At 35.1% G+C, this 27,720-nt stretch overlaps 1 protein-coding gene across 2 annotated transcripts; it reads right to left on the minus strand.

Moving 5' to 3' along the window:
• On the minus strand, positions 1–27,690 carry FAM204A (family with sequence similarity 204 member A). Of its 2 annotated transcripts, none has more exons than XM_063307224.1 (8): positions 27,627–27,690; positions 22,870–23,111; positions 21,653–21,749; positions 20,115–20,154; positions 19,579–19,678; positions 17,366–17,455; positions 607–713; positions 1–300 (listed from the first exon to the last, which is right to left on the minus strand). In XM_063307224.1, the coding sequence occupies exons 2-8, from the start codon at positions 23,107–23,109 to the stop codon at positions 249–251; spliced, it is 726 nt and encodes a 241-aa protein (XP_063163294.1). In that variant the 5' UTR covers positions 23,110–23,111; positions 27,627–27,690; the 3' UTR covers positions 1–248. The 2 variants fall into 2 exon arrangements, with proteins under 2 accessions (XP_063163294.1, XP_063163293.1); XM_063307223.1 differs by lacking the exon at positions 27,627–27,690 and adding an exon at positions 23,196–23,279.
• Between the last annotated feature and the right edge of the window lie 30 nt (positions 27,691–27,720).

The following is a 27,720-nucleotide window of genomic DNA, read 5'->3' on the forward strand; positions in this document are numbered from 1 at the left end:
ATCTTAATAATTTTTGATAAAATATTTTACAACTTGAAGATTTCTGTAATGAAAAAGACAGAAAGATTTAAAAGGTAGAATACCTGAAATACTGTAACATGTGGAAGAGAAACCAATTATTCTGTGACTCATCCAGCAGCAGAAATAATGCAAAATAAAAACAAATAAAAGTATAATTTATGTATCATATATATTAACAAACCTTTTCCCCCACTTTACAATTTTTCAGCCTTCCTAGGCAGAACTAACTACATGTATCCCATGTTGCTTTTTGTCTCCCATCTTTTCTTGGCTTCAAAACTGAAAGGAAATACAAGCATATGTCAGTCTCTACTGAAGTACACTTTAGGAAGTTTCAAATTTCATTTAGCATCAATGTCTAAATTGGAACTAGTGTGTAATACTCCAGCAATTAAAAAGGAAAAGTATAAACATTCAAATAATTTGTCAGTTGTACTAAAGACCCTACATCAAATAGATGCACTACTCATAGAAAAAGCCAAGGTTAAATTAAACAAATATAGATCAGTTTGTATCAATTTGAAGGAGTAAAATATTTAATTCAGAATATCTACTAGTTGCAAAGACAGAAGCCCAATGACTTACCCCCATGCAAGTTTTTTCTTCTTTTGGGCCTCTTGAGTAGCCTCTACATCTTGCTTTGCTTTCACAAAATTTCGGCAAGCAACAGCTTTGGCAATTTTCACACCAAGCTAAGAAAAAAAGAATATAAATAAGAATCTATAGACATTAGACAATCTAAAGGCAGTTTTCTTTAACATATTTGGGGAATATTTACATGAATCAAATTTGTCCTGTACCTGTCACAGGAAATGTTTGTATATATTCAGTGGATGGTGTAGTCAGCTTTGACTTTGTGGAGTAAATCTGTATTATTTGTCTAGATGACAACATAAAAGCATAAAATTGAAGCTAGCAATACTCATGATGGACTAATATTAGCTGCCTGAAATTATACTTAATAAGATATTTTTAGATTTCTTACAGTATGGAAATAAAACAAAGGCAGCCTTGTAATACTAATTTATCTGCTCAAATAAAAATGGCCCTTGAGTTTTCTTTAAACATATAATGTTTAAGAACTGGGCAGTAACCGCTCCATTGCTAGAATTCTTTGACTTTCTTAAGCTGGATACACTAAAAAAGGAGTTCTGGAAGACACCAAAAGGTTGAAATATGAAAAATGTGTGAAGAAAAGAATATAGGCAAACAAGAAAGAACAGGAAGTTATCATCAAATCATATTTTAATCAGTCATAATATAAACAGTAAATAAAGAGAAGCATATGAGTTTTATTCTTGGTTCATATTTTGTATAGGAACACAAATTGTTCTACTCACAGTTGTTTTTGGGTGGTCCTGTCCAATCTAAAGCATTATTTTAGATGTTTTAGATCATATATAGAAAAAAGGGCTGTTTTGTTACATACACTGTTACAAACAAATGCAGCTGTTTCAAACAGAGATATGGGAGTGGAGAGATGGGAGAAGGCATAAGAGTAGGAAAAAGCCAAAACTGAGGTGACAGAATGTGCCTATGATGATAAAGATAGGGAAAGCAGTGAAAGATGGAAAGAGGAGGGCTAGCCCCTCACATAGCTGTTAAAATGTTGAGGAGTACCGGTGGATTAATTGGATATCCCACATCAGGAGCTACAGAAACCTTCAGCACAGGAACAGTTCATTTTGGTGGTGTTGATTCCTAATTGGTCCTTTGTTCATGCCAGCTTCTGATTGGTCATTTTTGGAGTAATGATACCTGTTTGGTTTTTTTTCATGCTGAGTTCTGGTTGGTTGATCTGAGTATTTGAGTCCTGACTGGGTCCTTGTCCAGGCAAGTTTCTCATTTTCCCATTTTTGAGAAACAATTCCTGGTTGGTCCTGCTTTTGGGCAGAATTGTGATGGTCATTTCCTTGATTGAAGCCATGGCAGACTCTTTCTCTTTTTTACTGGCTGTGGACCTTGTGATCTTGGTATGGCACAGGGAAGTACTAATCAGGAATCAACACCACAAAAATGACAAATCAGGATTGAACACAAAGAACCAATCAGAGACTAGCCTTCACAACCTGTGCCAATCAGAAATCAGCTCGGCTAAAGACCAATCAAAAGTCAAGTCACCTGGCTATAAAGACCCTGCTCAGTTGCACAGCAGACCACTTTGCCTCTGAAGATACCAGACAGTTGCTGGCAAAATGTCAGGGAATGTTGTGTAGACCGCTGTCACTAAACCCTGAAGCCCAACACTGCCCAACAGATACTGGTCATAAAATTTGCTGTTTAGTAATCTTTTTGAGGACCTTGCCAGTATAGAGATCAAGCTGACAACTGTGTAGTTTCCCAGATCCTTCTCTTTCAATGGAAAACTTGAGGAAGGATATACAAAGCCATTAGAAAAGAGGTAGATAAATGCAGGGAACATGTATGATGGGTTAGGGGAAAAGGGGAAAACATTCTTTAGTGCATGTAAGCATAGATACACATATGTGTTTACATACACATATTCACATCCACACATATACATAGGCACATACACACGCAGACAAGCAATCTTTTCTTCCTCAAGAATGTCCTCAGCTATCATATTATAAAATTAGAAGACAAGTTTTTTATACCAAGCCTGTGCTTGGAAAAAATGCTTTGATCATCAAAGTAATTACATCCTCCCAAAGATCTGGTGCAGCCACCCTGAGGGATTTCCTCATCTATGCAATGTGTCCTTCCACAAAAGACACTTCTGCCAGATCTGTTGCTTCACTGCACAGCAAATCCTGGTGGAAATGTCTTATTTCATTAGCAGTATGCATAGAGAACCCTGGAAGCAACCATGCCAAAAGTTTGGGAGGAGATGACCATATCACTATGTTGCTTATGTAGCAATGATTGAAGCCTCCCAATGAAGGATTCACAGTCCTCCTTATATCATGACATAAAAAACAGTGCTTTTATCTTGGAACTTCACTAACTCATAAACCCCATTAATTTAAATTTTCATAATTAATACTCTGTAGTAGGTACTACATAGCTCCTTGTAGACTTGCAGTTTGTATGAATACCTCAAACATAACACTTATTATGAAAGGAATGAATTGTGAAGTTTAATGGAAAGAACTGAGACTCTGTCACTTGCCAACACTAGAGGGCTACATCAGCTGAGCAATTTCAGTTCAGTGGGAAATGTGAAAATGAACTTATTGTATCATTAACCTAGATCATTAACCAAATCATTATAGACCAGGGAAACTCATGCTTGTTTTCACAGTATAACTTGTTTCTAGTATAACTACCATGGAGTCTAAGAACAACAAAATGTCATGTATGCCCATTTTCTTAAGACTTGAGAACAATACAGATGTACTGAAGTGCTATATAAATGGCTTTCTTCAAATATTAAGCTGAGTAACATGGTTTTGAATATGTGAAGCTTTGATGAATATAACTGCATGTGTTAATAAATTAATGACTTGCATTCATCATATTCTGTAATTACAAATAGGTAAAATCTTAAAATTGGCTTATCAAGTAAGTCAGCCAGCAATGCGATGAAAAAGATTACATTTCATTTGTTATTCAATAATTAAAATATTTTGCAGCTTACTGTGCACTTTCAATTTTATTAGATAAAATATTTGTTACAGAGTCAGTAAGGAATTCTTCATGGGCAACAAAATGGGAGGGGAAAATATATACACAAACTGAATAAGCAAGTGAATAAACAGAGTATGGTAAAGAAACTAGTCCGAGGAGTCAATTACATTTTAATAATGACTCAAACAATAGGTGACATGAATCTAACATTTCTTAACACAGCATAGTATAACCTTATACTCTATTAAGAACTATGTCCACTGAGTTTTATGAGACTTATTCTGAGATAAAAGGAACAGTATAGTCAGCCTAAATTACACACCCAGAAATGATATGAACTATCTATGAACCCAACTAAAAAGGACAGATTTATATTATTACTTATATATGGCATGTGTTATATTTTGAAATTCCGCACACATGTTCCCATATTTCTGCCATAATAATGTCCGCAAAGTACTTATAATATCTAACAGAGCCTAACTCTGATCTGTTGTTGTTTATTCGTTTAGTCGCTTCCGACTCTTCGTGGCTTCATGGATCAGCCCACGCCAGAACTTCATGTCGGTCAACACCCCCAGCTCCCCCAGGGACGAGTCCGTCACCTCTAGAATATCATCCATCCACCTTGCCCTTGGTCGGCCCCTCTTCCTTTTGCCCTCCACTCTCCCTAGCGTCAGCATCTTCTCCAGGCTGTCCTGTCTTCTCATGATGTGGCCAAAGTATTTCAGTTTTGCCTTGAATATCATTCCCTCAAGTGAGCAGTCTGGCTTTATTTCCTGGAGGATGGACTGGTTTGATCTTCTGGCAGTCCAAGGCACTCTCAGAATTTTCCTCCAACACCACAGTTCCAAAGCATCTATCTTCCTTCTCTCAGCCTTCCTTATGGTCCAGCTCTCGCAGCCATATGTTACTACGGGGAACATCATTGCTTTAACTATGCGGGCCTTTGTTGTCAGTGTGATGTCTCTGCTCTTAACTATTTTATCGAGATTGGTCATTGCTCTTCTCCCAAGGATTAAGCGTCTTCTGATTTCCTGACTGCAGTCAGCATCCGCAGTAACCTTCGCACCTAGAAATACAAAGTCTTTCACTGCTTCTACATTTTCTTGCTCTATTTGCCAGTTATCAATCAAGCTGGTTGCCATAATCTTGGTTTTTTTGAGGTTTAGCTGCAAGCCAGCTTTTGCACTTTCTTCTTTCACCTTCATCATAAGGCTCCTCAGTTCCTCTTCGCTTTCAGCCATCAAAGTGGTATCATCTGCATATCTGAGATCGTTAATGTTTCTTCCAGAGATTTTAACTCCAGCCTTGGATTCCTCAAGCCCAGCTTGTTGCATGATGTGTTCTGCGTACAAGTTGAATAGGTAGGGGGAGAGTATACAACCCTGCCGTACTCCTTTCCCAATCTTAAACCAGTCTGTTGTTCCGTGGTCTGTTCTTACTGTTGCTGCTTGGTTGTTATACAGATTCTTCAGGAGGCAGACAAGATGACTTGGTATCCCCATACCGCTAAGAACTTGCCACCATTTGTTATGGTCCACACAGTCAGAGGCTTTAGAATAGTCAATCAAACAGAAATAGATGTTTTTCTGAAACTCCCTGGCTTTTTCCATTATCCAGCGGATATTGGCAATTTGGTCCCTAGTTCCTCTGCCTTTTCTAAACCCAGCTTGTACATCTGGCAATTCTTGCTCCATGAATTGCTGAAGTCTACCTTGTAGGATCTTGAGCATTACCTTACTGGCATGTGAAATGAGTGACACTGTTCGATAGTTTGAACATTCTTTAGTGTTTCCCTTTTCGGTATGGGGATATAAATTGATTTTTTCCAATCTGATGGCCATTCTTGTGTTTTCCAAATTTGCTGGCATATAGCATGCATTACCTTGACAGCATCATCTTGCAAGATTTTGCAAGACTCTGATCTAGACTCATACATTTATGTCTAGGTCCTACAGGTACAGCTCATCTGCCTTTCATTATCAGCAATAGAGCTTATATAAATTATTTGCACTGCTGTCTTTTTTTTAAGTTTCTGACAAATAAAATAACTCACTCTAATTTGTCAAAGCATGGGTTTAAAAGGGCTTAAAATGGTACATGCTGTTGTAGAAGTATTTTATGATATTTGCATCACAGTAAAAAGGCATTATAGAATATAGGATGTAACTTTTAAAAGACAAATGCAAATAAATCGCAGAGAAAGTAGAAAGAATAAATCAGTAAGACCATATCTTATTCAAATGAATATTTTATGCTCCCATATATAGTCTTGTATATAGCTCCACTTCCCATCTTAAAAGAGGCCCCCAAAATCTTGGTCAATAGGTTTTACATTTAAAAAAAAGTCATCAGATAATGTAGCAAGTTTCAATGCTATAAGAAGCACTAAACCATGAATAAAAAAAAACATACAACACTTTCTTATGTAGTCAAAGTATCAGCATTTTCCATATAGAACATCCAATATTTTGCTGCATTTTAATTAAGGTGTCTAAACATTATCACAAAGAACTGCAAATTGGTCAGAGCATGCAGTAAAGAAAATTAAGCTCTAAAGGCTTTTTATCACCACATTTCAGGAACCAAGGGTGTAAAATGTTCTAATTTGGGATATATTAAAAGCCATAAAAGGTCTTTCAAAAAGATTAATGGTACTTTGCTTGGATTTAAGATAAGGGCTTTAGCTGGTTGGAAAAGCAGGGCCCTGGCTAGACCCTTGAGGCATTCATCTTTACAGCCACTTGGAAGATTTGTAAAAGCGTCTGCATAACCTCAAGCAAATGCATTGCGACATTTTTTTTAAAAAATCCTGTCAATTTTATAGGTTTTATATGTGGAAGTTGTATTGGGAGTAATGTTGATATAGTGATTCATCTTCATTACCATTTTTAAGAGGCAAACTTTTTTAATCAAGTAAGTTTTATATGAGGCAAAAATCATTCATAATGAAGTTCAAAGATAATCATTTCAGAAATCTTGGTCTACCTGCTTAAAGAGCATAACACAAATTTCCTATCTGTTATTTTTCACAAAGAAAAGCTATACAGCTATCAAGAATACCTGGTGACAATTTTTAAAATCTTCATCTTTTTCCAAACAGTTTGACAGTATTTATTTTAAAAAAAGCCAATTATCTTACCAAAGTTGTTTTGTGTCTGTGTGTGGAATAACAGGTTTCTATATAAAATATTCATACTATTCACTTTTGTTCTTTAATTAAATGAAAACAGATGTTTTCTAAAGTAAAGCGGAACCATTACTGAAGTACTTAAAGTGCTAAAGTCTTTAATTTTTATATCAGTTTGGTCTACAATTCCTGATTGTCTTTACTCAAGCTCAACATTAATGTCAAGCAAGTTACCTAGGAGACGAAAGAGATCAAAGAGACAAAACCCCCTCAAATGTCTGATTAATCAAGCCTGCAAACAGCTTATTTCTTTTAGCCTGCATGCAAGTATGAAAATGAGATTCAGGGAGCCGTACATTGTGCAGATTTGTTCATTCTTATCAGAACAAAGCCAGCGGCAGCTTATTTCATGGATCATTGGCACTGTCATCAGTGCTACACAGAACGGGTGACAGCTCCTCATTTTAAGGCTTGAACAAAATTAGCAAAAAGTCGGCACAAATTAGCCTCTCATCTTTTTAGTAATATGACATTATTCATTTACTTTTTGTCCAATTTTTAATTTTTTCCTTGTCAGCTATCCCTCTCTAGTGTTCCTTGAGCAGCATCATAAAGCCTTTTAAAAAAGCTATGAAACAGATGACGTTCAAACGGTAAATAAAGTTGAGGCAGAAAGAAAATACATTATCTCAGTCAGCTGCAAAGATACTTACTGAAACTTCCAGAAAACATTACAAAATTCTTGATGTGTTTGGTGAAAATGTTTAGAGGTGAAACATTTATGAGTTGCGTGGTCCCTGAAGTCCACTAGAAATGCTCTTCTGGAATCACTATTTATGTGCCAACCAAATTAGGACACTGGAAGTATGGAAGCTAACTATCACAGTGAAGTAAAAGCCAGGAAACTCATTCCTTTTGGAAATTTGTGTACAATTCTGGCTTACTTCCAGGGGTAATACAAGGCTATTTTACTTAGGCTGGTCTTTAGTCACAAAAACCGATCCCTCTCTTTTGAACAGTGTATAACTTTTACTTTTTAAAATTGTGGCTGGGCTTATAAATATGTCTATTTTACCTTTTGGTTACCTCCTTGGGCCTCTAGGTTGGTGGTATCAAATTCAAAAAAGCAACAGACAGAGAAACAGCCAGGCAGTCAGAGATAAAGATTTATTTCAAAGACCTATTGTAAAACACACTCTAGGATAAGAATAATTTGATGGAACATTCAAAGCTAAATTCAAAAATTTCATATAAGATCCATTCTATAAAAGGCTAAACCCAAAGGGGTTTTAGCAGAACATCTCTATTCTAACAGGTCCTGAAGCATCCTGTGGTCTATCAGAGAAACCAAACAGCCTTTTAATACTGTATTACAGTTTCTCATCAAATATGAATCTAGTTATTTCAGATTCAGCCTGTGGCAATGATTTTCCCCTTTTATGTTATGGAATGCTATCCACTGCTGATGTATATTAAATATATAAAGCAAACAAGAATCTCAGTTGATTTTGAAGAGAAAATGATAATCTGCCAATTGTTTGTTCAACTTCAAAATACTCCAATCTCTTTGTTGTGTTCTATTGCTATATATTATATTAAAATATAATCTATTGCTGGATATATTAAAATATAAATAGACAATACTGTTCTCCTATTTTAGCTCTGCTTTTTATTAAAATATTTAAATGCAAGTAAATTCTTCCATTCATAAAAAAACATTAAAAATTAACCATAAGCTGTTAGATGTTTTACAGTTCCCTTGTAAGAAAGGCTGCTTTAAAAAAAAAGAACTGTAGTACTGTTTTCAGCAATTTCTTTATCTCTGTTCTTCTAAGTAAGAAAGCTTATTAACAAGCTTTGAACTTAAAATCACATTTACAATAATGTGCCATCAACAGTTTTATAAGCTAATTAGAAAAAAAGATTAATTAATGACTGGCTGCTAATAAAATGGCAATCATGAAGAAAGAAACCAAGGGTGCTAAGCTTCAACTACCACCAATTAAGAGCTAATTACAAACAAATTATATATGTGTTTTGCTGTGGGCTTTAATTTACTAAAATGGTTTTAATTAAAAGAGAAAACATGCTGATTAATTGAACTGCAGAAAAAATCTACAGTATAAACTGTGCTTTGTCTCTTTAATTAGACTTGTAACATTTGAATTTTTTAAAGGTTTGTTAAAAAGATATACATAATTAAGAGAGCATATGAATATAATCCTATGTGATAACCCCTGTCATATAGTAAAGATTAAGGGAAAACACCCCTGATGAAGAGAAACTGAGAAACACCTTTGATTAAGAAGATAGAATAATTAACAATACAATGCAGTATTTCTTCCCACAGTATGATAAATAATTTGAAAGCTATATATAGTGCTTTGTTATTCATTTTTTAAAAAGTTTGAATAGTTAAATTATTAATGTACATTTCCATGTTTTTTAAAAAACTGACTCCATTCATTCTTAAAAATAATAAACTCTCTCTATATTATATCAACTGTTTCACTTCAATCATTATTTTTTGCTGAAATTGTGGGATATAAATTAAATAAATAATTCTGTACCAAATTATGCACCACAAAATTCTTTTACCTAAGGACTTCAGATAGAATGTATAATGTGTAGGAGTGTACTTCATTAGCTTTGTGTGGGTTTGTAGCTGTGAATTATCACACTGAGTTCCATATATTAAAGAAAGCCTAGAATCTGATTATGTCTTTTTAACTAGGACATAGTTTAATTTTTGATAGGATACTTTAATAGAACATAAATGGTAATGACATTAGTATACACTTATTTATATATCAACAGGATGAGTAAAAGTCAACAGAAAGAATGAAAAAACAGGAATTATGATGGAATACACAGTATGAATTATTTCAGACAAAAATAAAGAGCACATAGCTATTCAATATAATTTTTGAAACCATTCAAAAGTACTGGGCTGACATTTAGAACAGTTTTGATAGTATTATTGTATTTGGAGAATAATACCTGAGGTAACTTAGGATGCAATTCTATATTCACTTGCTTAAGAGTAAGCCCTGGTATATTCAATATGATTTACTTCTGAGTAGACATGCAAAGAATTATCCTATCAAGTTTCTTGACAAGAATAAAATCAAATAAGGATTGTTCCTTTTCTCTCTTCAAGTTACAGTATTTATTACTTTAACCAAAACAAAAAAAATAAAGCAAAAATAAAGCAAAACAACTACAAGTTACTGTATTTATGTCATCACACAAGTTAACTAAAGGGTTTTTAATCTTAGAAATCTATGAGACTTGTTTTAATTTCTTTTATCCCTTGACTTTTAAGACATCCATAGCAGCAACTAATTATTAGGACTGTATAAAGGTTTGAATGGGTTATTTGATTCAAGGAAGCTTCAGTCGAACCACCCCAATTGAAGGAGATTCACAAACTGAAGTGGATAGCTGCTTTAAAGCAACAAACTGAACTGGGTGGCTCTAAAACTCCTCAGACATTCCATAGCTTTTCTGCTGCTTTTGGGATTTTTGCAAACAATACACAATATTACAACTTCAGTTCCATATATGAAGAATGGAGAATACCTTGGGGGATGTTTGAATGTTGTGATAGGCTCTCTAGAATTAATATGAGCAGCCAGTGAGCAAGATTTATCTCTGCATTAAACTCTACACCTTTTACAGCTCTTTTGGAGTAGCAAGCTAACACACTTTGGGCTTCATTCACTTTCTCAGCTCTCAGCTTCTTTAATGTGGCTAACCATAAGCCCTGACTTTGCTCTCTCTTGTGCTAATGGAATGTTACATTTCCATGCTGGTCCTGCAAATACAATTAGGACCTTAATTCAGTTGTCAGCGTTCCAAATATTGGCTCAAGGCTGATCTTACTTTTAAATTCTACATGATGGGGCAGATGTAAGTCTTGATAATGAATACATGGCTGCCAGGTTAAAGTTTATAGACACAGGCTCATATTTTTACTGCTTTAAATAGGATGGCAAGGCTATAGATGTTCTTTCTCTGTGCTATTCTTTCTTTGTCACATTGTATCTCATTGTGTTACCCTACTTGTGCTGCTTCTCCCAATATAGAATAATTGCCAGCAAGTCACAACCTTGGCACGATCAATTACAGCTGGTGATGAGGTTATTTCCTGGAAGGGCCAAATTTGCCAACCAGATACACCAAACCTCCTGACACCCGAAAAAACCCAGTGATCACCTATATTGTGATCACCTGATTACCACCTATAATTTTTTCTTCCTGGAAGAGGTCAAGCTTTACCAATCAAAGCGAATATTTGTAGCTCAGGGTTGAACTGTGGAGTCCTTGGTGCTCTCTGAGCCTTGTTTTCTTGCAGACGTTTCATTGCCAGACTAGGCAACATCTTCAGTGCGAAGATGTTGCCTAGTCTGGCAATGAAATGTCTGCAGGAAAACAACAAGGCTCAGAGAGCACCAAGGACTCCACAGGTCAAGCTTTGCCAATGTGCCCTGCCCAGACTGGAACAAGGCCAAGGCCAGTGAAAGTGGATCATTCCCAGGAAGGACCAGTTTTTCAATCAACTAAGCTTCTGGTAGAGCTTGCCATCCACCTATGCCAACTGTCCCACTACTTCAGAAAATCCTGTAATCAGAGGAAGTCTGTGCCATGCAAAAAAAGCAAATGGCACTTGAAGTTTCCAGTTAGAGTCTCTCTCTCCCTCTCTGTGTATAATTAAATCTTGAAGCAGTTCAAACTGAACTATGTTGGCATCAAATCTTAAATCTCAAATTTGAATTCTTCCCTACATCAATGGCAGTGCTCACATCTTGCTATGCTAAATTTCATAAGGAGTTAGGAATGAAAAATTGCCACATTACTAGGAACATGATAAGGCAAAGTTAATTTGGATTCAATCCAAATCAAGTTCAAATTAAATGTGTGTCATGACTGAACTGAGCTAAAGAATAAGTAGTCACCATCAATAAATGTTTTTTTAAGAAAACTACTGACAAAAAGGAGCTTACAAAACAAAATGCCCATTGACTTAAAATCAAATTGTTCAATTAGTAAAAATCAATCCTCTAAAGAACTCAGAAAATATTTAATGGTATTTAATTTCATACGTAACTTAAGCTAATCAAATAAACAATTGATCTAATTTACAGCCATAAATTCTAAATTCTTTAACACAGTAAAAGGAATAATTAGGCAAACAAATGATTGGTACTAAGATTTTATTGTGACATCCAAGGCAAAAAAGAAATATTCATCTGGCCCTAAGAGCATGTATTTTCACTAATTTGAGAACAACCAATTTCCATCAAACCACACCACCACTGCAATTTTCCAATCCCATCCCTGCTTATTTAATTTTTAGGTTTATAGTTCATCTTTTGTACAGGAGCTCAAGATGACATATAAAGGGCTCCCTCCTCTTATTTTTCTCCATGATAACCCTATGAAATAGTTGGGCTGAGAGTTCAACTGGTCCAAAGTGAGCTTCTGTAGCTGGAGGGGAAAGTGGACCCTGAGTGTCTCTGGGACCAGTCCAACACTTTAATCACTACATCACACTCTCTTGAGAATATCCCAACACTTAAGTGTGGCTTTTAGAAGTACCAGAGAGGTTGTGGAAACATCGATCAGTTTGTGTTCTCTTAAACCTATTTTTTTTTATTATTATTATTATTATTATTATTATTATTATTATTATTCTATCCCGCCTTTAATATATATCTCAAGGAGGTGAACATACCTAATACTGCTGCCTGCCTCCTATTTTCCTGTGAGGTAGGTTGAGATGAGAGAGAGAGATCGGACCAAAATCACTCAGCTGGCTTTCATGCCTACGGGGACCTGGAACTCACATTCTCCTGGTTTCTAGGCCAGCACTTTAAGCACTACACTAAACTGGCTCTATTTGTAATTATAAATATTACAAAGTATTTCACAAAAAATTACTCATAAAAGTTATCAAGTCACTTTACTTCTCTGAAGCAGGCTTAAAAATGTCTCGCATATCAACCTTTAATAGATATTTTCTATATTTTGTGATCTATATGAGTTTAAGAAAACATTTCACAATGCAGAAACTAATAGAACTTTAGTAACATAACAGATATGGACTGCATTCCTTTACAGATTTCGCAGTGTCCAAAAATTAAATGGAGATTAATATTTCTATGTCGGTCTCTGGTGAATTGGTGGAAAGTGCAACTAATGCTACAAGAACTAATCTTAAAGGAAAAAATCAAGAACAATTTTAAACTGAAGCTTTGTTTCATGAATCTTTTAGAATCTACTGAGAGCGCTGGACTTCTGGTGAGGACATGGTGAGTTAGATGTCCCTGAATGAGCGGGGATGGCATTAAGGCGATGATTGGCAGCCAGGGACGGATCCTGGCCAGTGAAATCTCTCCAGAGCCAAGGAGAGAGTGTGGGATTGCCTACATGTACTCCGGACAGCTGCTCCTTGTGAATGGACTGCAGGAGCCAAGGCTTTTGCTGTCAGCTGGTGAATGGAGAGGCTGGGAGTCAAGGGATTCCATCTACACCCACAACCACAATGTAGCCTAAATGGACATAAAGCTCAGTTGAGCCTCATTTCTTAATAATTTTTGGGATTACTTCTTTATTGCTTTTCAAATATTAAGAACCTTTGGAAAAGCAAATCTGATAGCATTCATTGGTTGAGTTTCCTTCAATCCTTAATAAAATAAATTTTAAGTGCGACTTTAAGGACTTCACAATTTTTTGGGAATAAATGGCAAAAGAGTGTTTAGAGTGTTGTTTTTGGAGAGTTATAAACAGACTAAGGGTCTAGATGGACTTGAAATTGGATTTTGAAATTAATTGAATGGATCCTTCCTGTGGAAAAACAGCTGTGTTTTGAATTCTGAAAAAATAATAGGATGGGACTTTGAAGGTTGGACACTAGAGGGAGCTAAAAGGAAGTAAAGATTACAGTTAGAGTAATACCTATTTGACTTGTTAACACAGAATGGAACAAAATACCTTAACATTGAATGTATTGAAGGATATATGAGAACAATGGACTCAGAAGTTAATTTTAAGAATGTCTGCCATCCTAGATAGACTCTGTGTGAATGATGTTATTGAAGACGAACAAGTTCTACTGGATGAGACTGAAATAAATTTGAACATGGATTTAAAAATGACAGGCTACAAGAATGATCTGGAAAAAGATGAAATACTGGATATACAAATGAAACTGGATGACATTTTAATAACTAAAAGGGACATATAAACAAACAACCAGGAGAGTGACTTCAATAATTTCCCTATATTGAATTTACAAAGGAGACCTGTTAAAGTTTTGGTTCTAGGACCATATTTGAAGGGATTAAAGATCAAGATTGTTAAAAGTAAAGGGAAGGAATATAAAGTTGGTCTATTTGATCAAGATTAAAATAGATGTTGTTATTTCTGGTAACCCTTATTGGACTTTTGCTGACCAGGACTGAATGATGAGTTTTTAAGGATTTGCCTACAGATTAGATAAGAAATATGATATGGGATGAAGAGACTGTTAGTTGCATTTTAAGAAGTGATAAGTTGTTAAAATTGTTTATACTTGTTGAGACGAAGGGGAATTTCTTTATATTTCTTTTTTTGTTATATTCTTATTTTTATTTTTTCGCTATTCTTTCTTTTATATTTTTTTCTTTTCTGCATTTTTTCTTTTTTCTTTCTATTCCTTTATTATTTTCTAGTTTGTATTAGCTTTTATTTGTACAATTGTAATACTTAATAAAGTTATTTGGAAAAAAAAGAATCTACTGAGAGCATCACTGAACATGAAGACAGGCTAAACCAGCAAGCAATGTTATATACTAGGTTTCCCAAAAAGCTATTGAAGAAGATATTCATCAAACAGTCAACTATTACAATATCTCAAAATTCTAAAGATACTAAGAAAATGAAAATATCAACAAATCTTACATTTATCTCACTACTTTGTAAGCATTATTGATTTATTGGCAATTCAGACAATATAATAAAATATTGTAAAGTACCACACATATAATAACTTGGTGACAAAATGTTTTTATACAGAGTATTCTACACTAGTCTACCAATCTTCATCTCAGTAAGGAATTAAAATAAAACAATTCTCATTATGCCAGAAGCCTCAGAGAAAAGTTCACACTTGTTTTAAAAAAAAAAGCATCCCAAAGCCTCGTGAATATTCATTTCTTAATACTATTGTATCAAAATAACAGTAACAATGATTGAACATGATTGTCATGTATCAAAATATAACGGCATCAAGTGCAGCATGGAAAAATAAAGTTACTCATGTTTCAGTCTACTGTTTCTCTTTGGATTATGTATATTATTTACAATTCCTTCAATTCCAAGGCAATCTGATTCCATAAAAATTGGTTCTCACTGTGACATAATGATAGTACACAGACAGCTGTATTTTGGCATTCCTTAGCTCTTCAGGGCATGTTTTCATAGATTCTCTTAGCCATCTCTTTATTTTTGGCCTCATTTCCCCTTTAAATACTCATGCTGCTCTATCTGTTTCACAGGCTTATAAATGTTATACATCAAAATTAGTTTCACTTATTAAGGGAGGAAACATTTTAAAGCATTCTGGAATCCATGCCTTAAAGCAAAGGCTTTATCAGCAGGTTCGTGTTACTGCTTCTTGAAAAAGGAAAATATCAGTGGTCAAAACTGTACCTGATCTCTACAGAATACTTACTCACTGAACACTCATTCATCAGATTCAAAAAAATAATCGTTATCAACAAATTCATATTTTTATTTAAGGTGAAAATACATAAAACCATTAGTGATACTTAATAAGATGTAGTCAACCTTTATGTTTTTTTAGGTTAGAATTTGGTCTCCTAAAGAATATGAAAATAAAAAGAAAATAGAAATCTGCAAACCATCTTACCTAATATTAAGGCCACTGATTACATTTCTGGGTATTGGGAATTTCAAGCATAATAAGGAGGAAACATATTCTTGTTACATGACTGCATCTCAAATAGGGGATTAACAATCCTTCTAACAGTTCTCAGTAGTGAACAGTTAGTAACATTACTTGCTATCTATTCATCCCATCCCTAAAAAAAAAATAAATGTGTCCCAAATGTTAATTGTAAAAAAAAAAGTCATAAAAATAAGTACAGGTAATTCTCAGTTAACAACAGCAACTGGGACCAGAATTGCCATCACTAAGCAATGCAATCATAAAGCACAATGTCATGGGACTGCACTGCTTAGAGATGGCAATGCCAGTAGTGTCCGGTGCCATTGTTAAGTGAGGACCACACGGGTCACTAAACAAGGACCTCATGTGACCGTGACTTCTTACTTCCTGCCAACTTCCCCACTGGCTTTGCTTGTGGAAAGCCAGCAGGGAAGGTCGCAAATCACGATCATGTGACTGAGGGGACGCTGCAACAGCTGGAATGCCAAGGACCAGTCATAATTACCACTGTAATGTTTGAACGATAGCTGAATGAGTGGTCATTAAATGAGGACCACCTGTATTACACTTTATATGAAAGTTGATGAAAGAAAGCTGGAAATAGATTTCCTATCAAACTTTTTTCCCCAATACACCAGGTACCAAGTTCACCATAAAACTATTCAATCCCAAATGTCACCTTTGACTGTTTCTCCTCATCAGATCTGGCAGGCTGTCCTTCTAAATCTAGGTCAAATATATAGTTCTTCCCATCTTCAATCTAATTAAGTACTCATAGCTCAATGCACATTAGCCACAGGCTATTGAGGTATCTTTTTATCTTGCACCTTGGTACTATCTTTTTCATATTCATTACTGGTTTATACAGTCTCTCAATTCAGATATAATTCTAAATCATAGCAGCATTATAGGAATAAACCTCTTAAAGCTGGAGTGTGAGTATTCTCCTCTTTTGCGGGGGTGGTGGGTAATGTAAGTCCTAATTTACTAAAATAATAATATAGTTTCAATAAACTCTAATGTAAAATACAGTTACTGAGAAACGAATATAGATTTAATAAACCATACATCAACTACAGTATAGTTTAGAGGCAACAACAAAATCTCTTAAAGTTATAGTAATTTTTTTATAGGCTATGACAGCAGATTGTAAAGATTTCTTAATTTGGAGAACATTCAGAATTAACTCAGTGATGTCTCACTCTTTTTCATCATTATGGAACACTTATAGTCATCCTAAGATGATGCAATAAAAACTTTTGCCACTTGATGGATGGATAGTCCTTTCCCCAATTTTATACTGGCAGTCCCCATAATATTGCAGCATATTCAAAGCTAGCATGAAGTAGTGTCTAGAGGTCTGTATTGGGATCAGCAGAACAAGTTAGCCCTTACATCTGTTGGATCCAAGTATTGAGTTAGAACTTGTCTCCTGTATACTGGCACATTATGGGCTTCTGTTTTATGATTTACAGTATTTATTCCATGCTCACACACCACAAACAGGTTCAGAATGAAGCAATTCAACAGTAGAATTTATCCACAGGATTTCCCAAATAACTCCTGCATTTCTTACACAATGTAACTTGAAAACTGTTCCATAAAATAATTGAAAGCTCTGTGTAAAAAATTTCTTACCATATTAAAAACATAACAAAACTGTCACTTACCTCTCGGGTAGCTAATCTATCACTTAATTCCTCAGCTTGAGCAATATTACCTTCAGCTAAACATTTGTCTATGTTGATTTCAAGGCCAGACTAGAAAACATGCCAAAACAAAGAGTAAAAATGAATGTTCCTCCTAGAATACCAACTGAACGTTATAAAAAAATGCTAAAAGAAAGCCATCAACTCCAAAATAATATTGAACTTCACACCTGTAACTTTCATATATAACAAATCACATGCAAAGATAGTTTTTAAAGTAGTTTAGGAAGTTATGACTGAATAGGGCTCAACCTCTGGTAACTTCAGACATAGACCCGTATAGTTTTCTTGTCAAAAAAACTGAAGTAGTTTGCAATTGCCTTCTTTTAGCATATTTTTGTGAAGTTTCCAGGTTATTGAGCAGACCTGGGATGTCTTCCAGTCAGGTAGTAAGCAGGTATGACCATAAGGAGCGTTTTGATTTCAACTTTGAGTAGCCTGCAGTATTGTTAAATAGTCACAGAATTGTTGTCTAAGAACAAACTTTCATACTACTCTCACCTTACTTTTTGAATAAATTCTGCACTTAAAATGTCAATGAACTAGCTTATGCCTATAATATTATGCCTATCATAATATTTAATCTCAATATCTAATTCATCCATTCCTTTCCTGAACAAAATATCGTCTGTGTCAAGTTACATGAAAAATCCAAATTACTATTGTATCTTTGCAATTCTTAGTTCTTATATTCATCAAGGAAGTGATTTCTAATTTATTTCACTATCTTATTGAATTCAGGCCTGTAAATTGTCAGATGTAGGAAAAGGACACACTTTTAATTTCTAAAAACAAGCATTAAGAATAAGCTTTAATAACACCAGCAAATCCTAATTTGACTTAACTTTTACAAATGAACAACTATTACTCAACATAATAATATCAGATTTTTGTCTCTGAAACTCTAGTTTATCTTTACTGAATTAGTAATATAGCTGAAAAACAGAAAAAAAAGAACACTGAATATAAGTTATTAGAAGAATTATGCATTTCACTGACTAGATTTAAATAATCAGTGTGACCCTTATAATATTAAGAAGTGGTACCTGAGTAATCTTTGCCCCGTTTCTTGGTTATATTAACATCTATGATTATGATTTTTATCAGCTGCTATATATGTTTTTTTGTATTGTGTTTGTATTTGGTCTTAATTGATTTTATGATTGTTTGCCCCCAGAGTCATTTGTTTGAGATGGGCGGCCATAGAAATTGAATGAATGAATAAATAAATAAATAAATCTTGTTTTCCTTGTTCTTCCCACATTCTTTCCTTTTACTTGTGTCTTTTTTAGACCATGAGCCTGAAGATTGGGATTTTTCTTTTCTTTTCTCACTGATCCATAAAACAAACTGAGTCTTCCCAATTGATGTGTGAAAATAAAAGCTTTATTTGTTTGTTTATCAAATTTTGCCACCGCCCATCTCCTCCCAAAGGGGGGACTCCAGGCAGTTTACAACCAGGATAAAACATTAAAATACCATAAAAAATATAAATACAAATGTAATATTAAAATAAATACAGTATGAAATCCAGATGATGATGCTAGTTGGAAAATCGCTCACATATGTCTAAAAGGCCATTTAGGACACTAACCATCTCCAGGAGTGATTACTCCCCCTCCACCCCAAGCAAGGTGGCAAAACCAGGTTTTTAGTTGTTTACAAAAAGCCACAAGAGATAGAATCTGCCTTATCTCTGGGGGAAAAATGTTCCAAAGGGCGGCTGCCACTGCAGAGAAGGAGCGCTTCCTGGACCCTGCCAGATGGAACTCTCTTACAGACAGGGTCCATAACATGCCCTCTCTGCACGACCGGCTGGGAAAGCTTTAAATGAATGCATTCATTACATTTATATACAGGCGTCTATCACTGGCCATGGAACAAGATTCATGGAAGATTGTACTCCTATCCTTAGACCAAAACAACAGCACAAGATCAACCTGATCCTATTCACTGGTCAAGACAAGGACCTTATTTGTCCCAGTCTAGTTTTACTCTGGCCACACTAATCAGCACATGACTGATGAATAGCTCCTGGGATACATGGGTTCTGTGTGTCTATGTGTGAGCATATGTATGTATTCACTGCAATCAAATGTAAGCCAGCTTGAAAATCTTGAATTGCAAAGTGAAATGCAAGCTTAAAATGAATTTTAAAAAATCTAGCTAGTCACCTTTGGAGTAGTTTCCTTGCTTGCAAATGGTTTAAACCTATCATTGATTCCAAAATATTGAGTGAGCTCTTTTAAGTGGCTTTCCTTTATGGATTGTCGGCTACAAAGAAAGGAAAAAAGAATGAATAGTTGGACAAGGTCCTATCACAAGAAAATAATCATATTTCTAAATATGTAACATTTTTAAAATATGCAACATAACATTAAAATCAATAATTTTATTGCAGAATTATCTAAAAGAAATGCATATTTAAATCTAAAAGGACATATTTTATAGACACTGTATTTTCTTCTATTTGGCAACTGTAATACAATTCAATTTTATTTATAGTTGTATTTTTAATATAAAAGAATATACCTACTTTATGAAAACAAAGCCCTACATGTCTATCCTTTAGCAGAGGTAATATTTTTTTCAAATATTATTTCCTGATAGGATCACTTCTGTACAAAAATCCACTACTGAATCACTCAAAGAGGACAGTGAAGAGCTGAACAAAATGAGGTTTAAATAATCATGTCATCCTTTCAAATACCTTTCAGTTATTTCTTCACTGTTTTTCTTTTTCATTTCACCTAAAAAAAATCAAACCCTAAAATTTAGTATGAAAAAAATTCTTATGAATTAATACAAACGTTTTATGATTCAATCAATTCAGTCAATTGCTGATGCAGTAATCATCATGATGAAATCAATCTCTCATCCCTCCACTTCCAGAGCAACAAAAGCAAATATGTACTGTCACGTACCTAACTTTAGAGGGAATTAAAGGCCTATATGTTCTGTATAATAATATGGTATGCTAAGTAGCTGTATATGGGCACTAAGCTAGGATGGGAGAGGGGTCCCTTTTAGCTGTAACAGGCAACTGAGAAATGCACTTATTTTAAATTATTTTTCTGATGAATGAAGATTTCAAGACAGTGATGGAATGATAAAACCAGAGGTGGGCTTTGTTTTGTTTTGAAGGTTTGGGACTGAATTATAGAATCAATTTCATTATACAATCCTTTGCACCTACAGCCAAATCATTTATAGAAAGGTAATTTCTACTGCTTTCGTTAATCAAGCCTCCTTATAAGATTTACTTAAGATGGATGGCCATATAAATTTGCAGAATCAATAAAGAAATAAAAGAATAGTTCATAACTGGGGGAGCGGGGGATGAGGTAAACCCGTTATACTCCTTAAAGGGTAGGAGCACTATCACAGAACAGGTAACTAACCGCTAAAGATATATAAAGATGTGTTCAATCATAATCTCTCTCTCCAACTTTCCTCTGTAAGCATTGTGGGGATATTACCAAAGTGGTATTATTCCAACACAGAATTATCATGACAGAGACAAATCAGCTTAGTAAGACAGTTTCTGGTACAAAGGTTCAGAGAGCAATTTGCATACAAATCTACACTATATAAATGTGTGGATACCTGAGCTGCATAGCCCACTGTAACCCAGAACTCCTGAGCTCAAGTAACTAACCCAGAACTCCTGAGCTCACTGCACCCAACTAAACCAAATGTTAAATCAAAAGCCGCAGCTGAAGAGGTATTGTTTAAAATTTGTATGGTCTAACCACTAAAACACAGAAGAGAGTGTCTGAGATATAATTAACAGTTAAAAAGTCCAAAATTTAGAATTAAAACCAAGCTCAGACATTGACACTTTGTTTTCCTACAGAATACGTCCACAATAGACCCAAAAAGACCACACGCAATACCACATGCAAAAAGTATTACACAACTGAACAAAAGTGCAAAAATCTATTTTAGGCATGTGAATATTTTCTGTGATTATCTCTCTTGCCTTATCAAAGAGCTCTGAAAAAGTCCTCATAAATTCCATCATGATTTGTCCTACTGCAAGAAGGCTGCTGTACAGAAAAAATGACAAAGCCTCTTTGCATACCTGGAATTAGGCAAACATTTATATGGATCTGGACTACGGTAATTATTTTATACTACTGGATAACAGAAAATCAATAAGGTGATCATAAAATTACCCAGTCCTAACACTAAATTATTTGGGAACTTTATTATAGTGTTCCTGTGCTTTAATAATTGGAAACAAACCATTTTTTCGGGAATGCTTTCTCTTTCGTCGCTTATCTCTCTGACATTTTTCTTGATTTTTCATCTCAAGGTTTTTCTTTTGCAGGTTCTGAAATTTCTGTTGAAAGAGAAAACTGATTTTTTTTGTTTTTCTTTCATTATAGTAAATTGAGTAGCATAAAAAAACTTATTTTAATTGCTCCACAATACCAAAAAAAAGTACAATATTCATAACACAGCAGTCAGTGAAGATGCTTAAATATACACTGTACATGTGCAACAGCTGTCATATATTCAAGGCTATCTTGAATATAACTATATGATACTTTTCACTTTCTTATTAGGAAAGTTCTTTAGACATTAACTGTAAAACTCTACATAAAGGCTGAGATCCAAAAAGTTTAATATATGTAAGCATGCCCAATGGGACTCTATTTCCTCCTTTAAAAAACCTAACACCACTGAACATTATGATTGTGCAATACTTCAGAACACGTGGGAGCATGAATGAAGCACTTTTCTATAATAATTAAGGCAGCCACATCTGCTTCCAGGGTTATGCACCCTTCTGAACACCCCATACAATTTGCCACTTTTGAAATTCCTTCTATATGTAATCAGTGGCTTTCACACTATTCTAAGAAGCTGAGTTGCTGAAGTTAATGTAGCTTTAAAACAGCTACATGTCTTTCAGGCTCATGTGGAAGCAAAAAAAAAAAAAAAAAGATGGGCTGTTTAATGAATAGGAAAGATGCTACACTCACTTAATAGCTGAAGCATTTCTTCTAAATGATTCACAAAACATACAAGCCCTAACGAAGAAGTGTGAAATATAGTTAATGAATATAGTAAGGAATCATTCATGAGCAAGTTAAGAATTCCATAACATTCACTACATACACACATACGCACACAAGGCAAGAGAAGGCAAAATCAATTTTGAAAAATCTAAGAAAGATCCAAGAACACTCCAGTATATAAGCACTGAAGTGCTTAGATATTTGTTGAAAATGAATTCATCAAAACTTCCCTCAATCTTATTTTAAAGTAAAAGTTTGTCAAACAATGTTATTAAAACAATATTTCTTCTCTATAACAGAAAAGGTTAAACAGACAAATATTTCATTCAAAATATATTTACTCTTGGAGGAAGGATTACATGCCCAGCTATCAACAGGCATAACTGATCCACACTTCAGTTTCAATGAAATACTGTACGGAGTTGTAAACAAACCTACATTCCACATATCTAAGGAAATTCCAGGAAGGCATGCCACACATTCCTGTTCTTCTGCAGAAGGAAGTTGGTTTTCAGCTATATTTTTTTTCTCATGATCAATAGTCTGTTTGCCTAGGAGTTCCTTTTCTTCTCCTTTTTCATTTAAGATAAGCTCAGGACGGGACACAGTTTCTTCATCATCTGAACTTAGGGAAACATCAGCTTCATTCACACCAGGAGGTAGCAGACCGCTCCACATCTCTAGAAATAAAAGATAAATAACTCACTGTCATCATGAAGGAATCTTCAGCAACATTATTAAAAATATTTTTAGGGCATCTTTACCAGTGATAAAACCAGGGCAAGAATTCTTAATGCACTGCAGTCCTTAACTTTTTGTTCATCTGTGTCAGTTAATTCGAGTTCCTTTGTTTGTCCTTACGATCCAAGGAAATTGAATATGAGCATAAATTGGCCATACAAGGAATGAGAAAAATACACAATTACAAAGTAATAATTCTTCATTTAAATAGCTTTAAAAGACTTATTAGAACTGTCCAATAACCTATAATTTATTTTTTTTAAAAAAATACCAATGTGCACAAGTAAGTTAACTACTGATAATAGTATATAAGCATTTGTTTTCAGTGTTGTTCTGGCAGTTTTAGCAGCAAACGTATTATACAATTTTTTAAAAAGAGGGGGTACAAATAAAATGTAAACTCAGATGCATTTGCAATGTTCTGAATAAATGTACAGCACATTCTCTATAATTCTTTTAATTAGACTACACACAGTGCAATAATGCAAGATCTCATATCCAAGCTCAATTGTTTATGAATAGTAAAATTCATATATAGTAAAATTACACTATATTTAGCTTTTTCTAAGCTAAAGTGCTTTTTTCTGCACTTTAGCTTAGAAAAAAGATAAAACAATATAATAAAAGAAATCTAAAGAAATACGAAAAAAATAGCAGCATGACTTATCTGTTTAAAGCAGAAAAGTATCTGAAAAGAGAAATTAATTAAATGTTAAACATTTGCTGATATTTTCAGAAGTCTTTAACAGTTCCTTGGAAGAAGATGACTAATCTCCAGTTCCATGGCACTACCACTAAAAAAGCCTATCTCCTATTCCCAAGAAGGAGAAAGTTCTCAAGTTAGGATTGCCTGATATTTTACTACACATATACATATGAAAAGGATTCTGAAGCAGGAAACAAAAGCATTGGTATTCTACCAATCTTTAATATTGTTAAAAGAAATTAAAGTTTTTTATTCAACTCTTCATATTTCATTATTTAATTTTGCTATTACGCCTATGGTATTTTATTTTGGTCTGCAAATCACCTGTGAAGTGCTTCGTGGTAGTACAGAAATGTTTTTATACATAAGTAAGTTTTCTTAAGGTGGGCTGTTTCTTTACATTTATAAAAGTAGGCAATTATATATTTTCCTAGACTTATTCATGATTCACCAATTTTTCAAAGAAAACATATTCTGCAGTAGTTCTAGATATCCCTCTTCAACTTTTGTGTGCATAAGTATATGTATGGTACAAAAAAGGATGGAAACAGACAAAAAAACATAGAATGGAAAATGTCATCTTGACACCTTGTATTGTTCCATGAACACAGAAGGCCATCTGAGTCACGGTCTGTTCCAGTTGTAACTCTGAATAGTATGGCACTCTCCCTGAAAAAATCTGTTGTCCTAACAGTCAGAAATCACGCTGAGACAAGGAGTAGGTCTCTAGTGTTTATTACTGCTACATAAAACAGAATCCTAACAAACTGAAGAAGCGTGGGAAAAACCCAGACAGATAAACCTCAAAAGTTAAGGTGGGTCTGATCTGTGTCTCTTTGAATGGCTGCTTAATTCCTCAGTACTACACATGCGTTTTCCCCCCTGGATAGAGGCCCCTTCCAGCTCGCCATCAGTACTCGACATCTGTGGCTATCCTTTTGAACTCACAGCTATTGTTCTCTGGACAGGCACAGGATATGACCTGGTAGGCCTATATCCAGATTCATCAGGTGTTCCAGTTATAGCCATATCTTGGTTGAGAGGGTCCAGCGACAGTAACCTGTCTCATCACCACCAAGCCAAACTACTCCAATGGGCTCTACACAGCACTATCTTTGAAGACTACTCAAAAACATCTGGTGCAAAATACTGGTGGAAGATGGCTACCTCACTCATATTATACCAATATTGCAGAAACTGCATTGGTTGTTGGCACGTTTTTGGGTACAATTCAGTGTGTTGGTTCAGACCATTAAAGCTCAACTTGGCGTGGTTCCTAGGTTCCATCAGGATTACCCTCTCCAGGAAAACCCATCCTGTCCACTGCGTTCATCTCAGCAGGGATAGTGTCTGGTGAAATTGAAGGGAGTGTTTTTCAGTTATGGAACCCACTTTATTTAATAGCATTCCTCTCTCTCTGAGGCTAGACCGCCACAGATTTTAACAATAAAAACTAATCTATTCTACATGGCCTTGGATACTTAAGGCTACCCTTAAGTATCCAAGGCCTTATAGATCACATTTTTAGGCATTATACTGTTTTTACTGAATTTTTTGATTCTATGAATTATCAACGTTTCATTTATTTTATTATTTTATATTGCCCTATTTTGCTATTGTAAACTGTTATGACGTGTACGAATTGGTGATTTGTAAGTTCAATAAACAAACAAACATCATACCCCACTCCATAAAATTCTATGTAGTTCCCTTTCGATGGTGCACAGATCCCTCATTTTTGCAGTGATCTTTTTCTGTTTGCTTATTTTTGTATTTTGGTTTTCTTATTAGTCCCTCAAAAACAGATCACTCTACTCAATCTTTGTTCCTGATAACAATAGAATTATAAACGTTTGCCTCCATATGTTACATGTTTTATTTTAGAAAACCTCAAATTCTAGTAATTTTTAATAAAATAAGATGATGGGGCAGTCAAGGAGTAGCAGATAGAGGTCTCCAGATAAGAGGCTGGATGGTCACCTATCCAAGATGTTTCAGTGGACCCTGCTTTGAGGTACTAGATGAGCTCCAAGGTCATATCCAACTCTATTCCATGATATGAAGCAACACAGTATTGGTTTTACCTCTTGATGTCTGTCACTTCTGAATGAAATACATAAATTTTAATTGTTAGCTTGATTTTCTCACTTGTATAGCATTACTAAGAATATACTTAAACACAAGTGCTTTCCACTAAATAATTTGCTGAACAATATGTATCAAATTATATTGCTGAGCTTAATAGACCCTAACTCAAAAATGAGTACGCTTACAAATAGTGCAACAACAGAAAACAAATACCTTTTATCATATTTATGCTTTCCTATTCACCACTCATTTGTTTTGATGTTAGAATCTCTGATACATTATAATTTAGGTACACAACTTGCATATACACTTATTCGTACTTCATTTGAGCAAAATCAACATAGTTTGCCAATTTAGAAATCCAGGATGTTTTCTAATCCTATAAATGCATTCAGTGAAGAACAATAGCTACAGATTACAGTAGGTGGCACAGACCACATTATCTTATGAAAATTTCAGCAGCAAAACAACAGCCAATCTGAGTATGAAATATAAAGATGCTTATCTTCCTTCACACAAGAATGTTATCTTTCTTGCCTCATGTCTCATTGTAAGGGCAAAACTACACAGAGATAAAAATCCATATTCTTAATTCCAGCATTATTACACTGAGGTACAGAGCAGGTGTGAGATCCTATTTTTGGAGCAAACATGCTTGCCTGGAGTAAGCATGGCTAATCCTTCTTTTCACCCATCAATCAATCTGCAACAATAATTTCATGAGATTACAGTATTAGAGCCCATCTGACAGGGAAATAATCAGCAATATAGAGGGGAAAACACCTTAATGTTTTCAAAGCAGAAAAGTAAACATGCTTATCGCCATTCTCTTTTATTCCCATACCACTCTGTCATTCACTGCAACAGGTCTTGGCCCAAAATTACAAAATAGCTATCATCAAGTATACACTCTTCTATTACACATATGGCTTATAAGTTATTTATATTATTAACAAATCTTACACTATGTTATATACCCCGTTTTATATATTGCACTAAACCTTTATGGTGCTAAGAGTTCAGCATCTGGATTGCACCTACTCCGAGGTTTAATCTATGTCCATGTTATAGTTTATTGTTACCCCCCTTAAATCTGTCAAACAGGCTTAAGAGTTTCTCACCAACTTATCTAAGCAAAACTTTCTGCAATAACTATGAAATGCCAGGAGCCCTGTAAGACAGTGGGACCTGATGCCCAAACGTTCTCGTTCCTTTTACACAAAAGCAACCGAACAGCACAAAAATCGTCTCAGCGAGCTTCAGCCCAACGCAGATTTTCCTTTTCGCAAAACTACGGAGCGCTGGCGGATTTTGCTCGAACGGCCTATGCATGGCAAAGCACATCAACGAGTGAATAAAAGCAACTGAAAACGAGGGCGAAAAGAGAGAGGAGAAACCCCAGGGGTTCTCCGGCACAAAGAATGTTTCAGACTTGGGAAGGGAACGCCACCACATTCTAGGGCGCTTCTTTCTGAGCAAATCGTCGGTCGGTTTCATCTTTCCCGAATTGCACACCTGCGTCTGCCAAAGAGACGGCTTTGACCGAAAATCTGTGAAAAGCCACAGCCTGCCTCGGCCAAACTGCCAAGGCAACTGACTCCCCCTCGTCCCCCCACCACAGAGCTACCCCAGTAACACTCAAATTCCCAGCCCGACTTACCGCCGAATCTTGTTTACATTGCCGCCATCTTGGAACTTCTCCCACAGCCGGCCTAACGGCACAACTCCACCCCTCGCCGACCCGCATTGGCCAG

This window comes from Candoia aspera, chromosome 6, assembly GCF_035149785.1.
Source record: "Candoia aspera isolate rCanAsp1 chromosome 6, rCanAsp1.hap2, whole genome shotgun sequence".
NCBI classification, from domain to species: Eukaryota; Metazoa; Chordata; class Lepidosauria; order Squamata; family Boidae; genus Candoia; species Candoia aspera.

Bases quoted from the DNA above. Each gene is read 5' to 3' on its own strand.
- FAM204A (XM_063307224.1), bottom strand. From the start codon at position 23,109: ATGTGGAGCGGTCTGCTACCTCCTGGTGTGAATGAAGCTGATGTTTCC. The intron at 21,750-22,869 runs GTAGGTTTGTTT...CTCTTTCAACAG, and splicing joins TTTCCTTAGATATGTGGAAT to AAATTTCAGAACCTGCAAAA. The intron at 20,155-21,652 runs GTTTGTTTCCAA...GATTTTTTTTAG, and splicing joins AAAGCATTCCCGAAAAAATG to GTGAAATGAAAAAGAAAAAC.